Source organism: Triticum aestivum, chromosome 1A, assembly GCF_018294505.1.
Source record: "Triticum aestivum cultivar Chinese Spring chromosome 1A, IWGSC CS RefSeq v2.1, whole genome shotgun sequence".
In the NCBI taxonomy this organism is placed as follows: domain Eukaryota; kingdom Viridiplantae; phylum Streptophyta; class Magnoliopsida; order Poales; family Poaceae; genus Triticum; species Triticum aestivum.
The window spans coordinates 59087814-59092109 of record NC_057794.1 but is presented as its reverse complement, the minus strand read 5'-3'; the positions used below and the strand labels follow the sequence as shown (position 1 = coordinate 59092109).

General features: G+C 48.7%; 1 protein-coding gene across 1 annotated transcript; it reads right to left on the bottom strand.

Annotated features, from left to right (window-relative positions):
- Positions 1-1654: 1654 nt before the first annotated feature.
- On the bottom strand, positions 1655-2972 carry LOC123092277 (BTB/POZ and MATH domain-containing protein 3-like). The gene has a single exon (XM_044514036.1). The coding sequence runs from the start codon at positions 2814-2816 to the stop codon at positions 1818-1820; it is 999 nt and encodes a 332-aa protein (XP_044369971.1). The 5' UTR covers positions 2817-2972; the 3' UTR covers positions 1655-1817.
- Between the last annotated feature and the right edge of the window lie 1324 nt (positions 2973-4296).

The window sequence follows — 4296 nt, the reverse complement described above, 5'->3', positions numbered from 1 at the left end:
TGGAGCTGAAGTCGACGCGGATGCCGGTGGTTCCCGGAGAGCATGCTCAGGATGTGGACGAAGTCGTTGCAGTCAGTAGAAGTGTGTTCGGAGGAAGCCGCAGCTCCTCCTCGCGTGTCTCCCATTGTGGCTCGCATGGGTGGTGGGTTGGTGACGGTTGGCGACTCGCGATCACGATTCCGTGATAGGAGACGGTAGGATGCGTTCGCGATTAGTTTCCTAATAATTAGATGCATTCGTGATTAGTTATCTAATAGGATGCAGCTATGATTAGTTTTCCAATAATTAGATGTGTTCGTGATTAATTTCCTAATAGGATGGCTCGTAATTATTTTCTTAATAATAGGATGCGTGCGTGATTTTTTCCTAATAATAGGATGGGTTTGTGATTAGTTTCCTAATAATTAGATGTGCCCGTGATTAGTTTTTTAATAGGATGTGTCCGTGATTATAGTTTCCTAATTGATCAGGCATGGACTTTCATATTTTTCTCCACGGTGGAGTACGGTCAGTTAATGTAAATTGCTAAGTGCACATAGAGAACATATTCGGTTAAGGCTAGCCGTTAGATTGAGTTTAGTGGGACTAATCATGCGGTGATAATGTATCCGTGTATGTTTTGTGGGGTGCATTTAGAAAAGATAATGTTTGCTCTTTTATAAGTAGTATAGATATAGAAACATATTATGGCTACAAAGCAAGCAATTAAGACTAGTCAATATTTTGGTCATATTTTCTCCATCATGCCAATTTCTTAGGTTAGATGATGCTCAAACCATAGGTTTATGCTACAAGATCTATTCGACGCAACCACCGACTCCTCTAAGAAAAAGAGTCCATTTGCCTCCCGACGGTGCCGCCGTCGGTCCATCTTGTCTCCGGTGGCCCTAGGGTCATGGAGGCGCGGTGGACTCGAGCCTCACGGCCGGCGGGAGGGATCCTGCTTCATTTTCAATTATTTTTCGAGTTCGTTTAGGGTTTGTGTCCTGCTTAAAAATGCGAGGCGACGACGGGTCCCTGAAGATGGAATTAGTTTCTTCCCGCCTAGCCTGGTCCGGATGTGGCGTCTACTGGTTGGATCCTTTCGATTACACTTCTCCTCATCGACACGGTTGTTGTTCTGCTGCACTGGTTCTGTCTACTACAAGTTTTGCTCGATTTTAATGAAGGAGGGACGATGATGGCGGCATGCCTTCGGCTTACTTCAGTATTTGTTGTCGTCGCTAGGTGATCTATGGATCTAGATGTAATTTTTGTTACTTAGGTGTTTTTTATATTGACAATTTTTACGATTTTTTTATATTGTCGTGACAGGTGATGAATAGACCGAAAGTCTTCAAATTTTTTTATGAAGATGGTGCTCCTACCAAATTTAACCCACAAAACGTCACTTGGAGATCTACCCAAGCTATAAGGCAGCGGCACTTCTAGTGCTTGCCATTGATGAGCTCGTCTAGTCGTTGCCATGGACGACGTGCTTCCTGCCTCTGGCCACCGTGAGAACATGTGGCAGCGTGCTTCTACTTACCAGATAATAAATATTTCTGAAAGGTAATTATCACAGAATTATTGTTTTATTTTTTGTATCTCAACATTCAAATTAACACCAGATAAATATATTTTTAAGGGGCAATTGGCACGGTAGTAAAAGGCATTGGTGGAACGAGCAGACGAGCAACTAAGCAAACCAGGTTCACGCAAAACATATGTTCTCAAACATTACGACTTAAACTGAGACTATATAAGAGCAAGCGAAGGAGATGTAGTGCTTCATGACAAGTTGCACCGTCAAACGGGTTGGTCGCTTCTAGATTGGATTAGAATGAGAAGTCAGCGAGAAATTGCGTGCAAGCCTCCTTCAGCATGCTGCAACAATGCTGCTCCGCGAACGCCAGTGTGGCGGTCACGGATTCCATACTAATTTGCCCGCACAACGCCTCCTCGCAGACCTGCTTCATCTTCTCCAGCTTGTACCTGTCCGCCGCCACGAGCAGCGGCTTCACTATCTTGGCAAGCGTCTCTTGCTCCTCCATCTCTTGCGGCAGCCTGTCCGTGTAGATGAAGTGGAGCAGGGCCTTGAACACGTCGGCGTCAATTCCGTCGATGTGTATCTTTGTTGGCACCAATTCCTCCTTGAAGACAGGAGACCGGGCAGTGAGCATCGACCTGTTCGCCGGGAAGGTCACCCCGCCGACCTCTATCTCCATGTCAGGGTCAGCCTCCTCTTTGGACTCTGAGGGGACCTCCATTGTAGTCGTGGATGCCATCCCGTCACGGTACTCGATGGAGCGCATGTCAAGGACGGTGATGTCACAAACGATTATCAGAGATCCGTCCTTGAGGTGCTCCTTGTCGTCCAGGTCATCAACCTTCATGAAATCACTCCAGCCCCACCTGGTACGTTTGCCGATCGAGAAGGTTTGAGCATCACCTTCGCTCTCATCATCGATTTCTTCCGACAATTGGGCATGACCTTCGGTCCACAATGGCTTCCCGGTGTGGTCAAGGATGCTCATGCGGAAATCCGCTGTGGCGTCACCGGTGCGGTCAAGGCTGGCGTGCTCGAGGTATAGGCTGATGAAGCCCTCGTATCCCTCTTTGCCGTTCGGGTAGCACCTGATACGCCAGTCGTGGCCACCGACTCGGAACGTGTCTGATTCGATCTTCGCGCCGTTTCCAAGCATCTTCTTGATTTGCTTGAACTGCTCGATCCTATACAGGTAGGAGCCCGTCACCGGCCTCACGATGAAGGTGCCGGCGGAGAGGTGGTGTCGGCCGGCAGCGCGGAGGGATGACACAAGCGCCGACATCGACATGATCTCATCGGATCAATCCATCGAGGAGACGATTCGTATCGTGCCTTTTTTGTCCCTTCTTTATTTTTTTGATGACCTTGATGGGTCTTACAGTATCACGTCTATATGGGTGTATATAATATATAGCACAGACCCAATAACCAGAGAGCCGACTCGAACTTGACGTGTCATCAAATACCTTTTGTTTCCGGGAAGTGTCATCAAATACTACTCCCTCCGTTTCGAATTATTTGTTGCAGATATGGATGTATCTAGAACTAAGAACGGAGGGAGTATAAGGTAAGGCAAAGTCTTACACGGACAGGAACACGTGGTACATCGTATACCAACTCAAACTCAGGTTATGATGATTCTCAAAAAGAAAAAAAAAACTCAAGCTCAGGTTAGCATCCACAACGTGTATGGATTTATTTATTTTCGGCTCAGATTTTTTGGGACTTCCGACCGAACGCTGTTTTGGCCATCGGATCAAACGCACGTATCCAAAAGCACTTTTGGTAGCCACGACGGATTTTGGGATCGTTTGATTCAGGAACGACGCAAGGGAACTGGATGGATCGATGGATTCTGAGTTTGCGCGGTAACGTTACATGATCTCACACCGATCAGTTTTCCTGAGATTCATGTTGTTGGCAAACCCGTGATAGGGGGAGGGGGAGGAGGGCTTTGCCGGAGTCTGGACCGATCCCACGCTCGTTTCTGACCGCCTTGGCCCACCAAAGCCCCCAGCCGTCTATCCCGCGTTTTCCATCGCACGCCTCGCGTCGCTTGTCACGCCGTATTCATGTCGGCTCAGAGCTTGCAGCGGCCGGCATTGATGTCGTGATTTGACCGGACGGAAGGACGACACAGACAGACGCGACCTCTTGGGTGTTGCCGTCGCTTCAATGCAGACTACGTGTTCCGAGAAACCAACTCCAACTACTGCGCCGCATTAAAGCGGGCTGACTGCCCTCCGCTAGGGACGAAGCTTCGTTGTTGGCATTGGGGTCAATTGAACCCAATGAAATTAAAAATTTCTTCACTAATTTTGCATTAAACACTATCTATTTATTGAAAATGACCCCACTTCATAGACATGACCGCAGCAAACTTTTTTCTAGCTTGCCCTGGCCGTGACTATTTAAGCCGCGCTCCGCCTGCCCTGGTCGCGACTATTTAAGCCGCGCTCCGGCATCATCTAGATCCGCACCCTTGTCGAGCCCTTCCACCTTCCCGAGCCTAGTGGCGATGCCGAAGTCCTGGTTCTCCGCGCCGGCAGGCGACACTGGTGGAAATTCGTCGTTAGGCGGATTGTGGCGTCACCGCCATCGCTCACCTGGACCATCCGCATCCAAGGTGGTGGGCTCCTCCGGCAAGGAGGAGATGGTCCTCTCCTCCGGCGACGAGAAGGACCAATCACATCAGTGGCCATGTCTACTCTCGGAGGTGGCTCTAACGGATGAAGAATTCGTCCGTCAGATGGAGATCATTGTTGGGA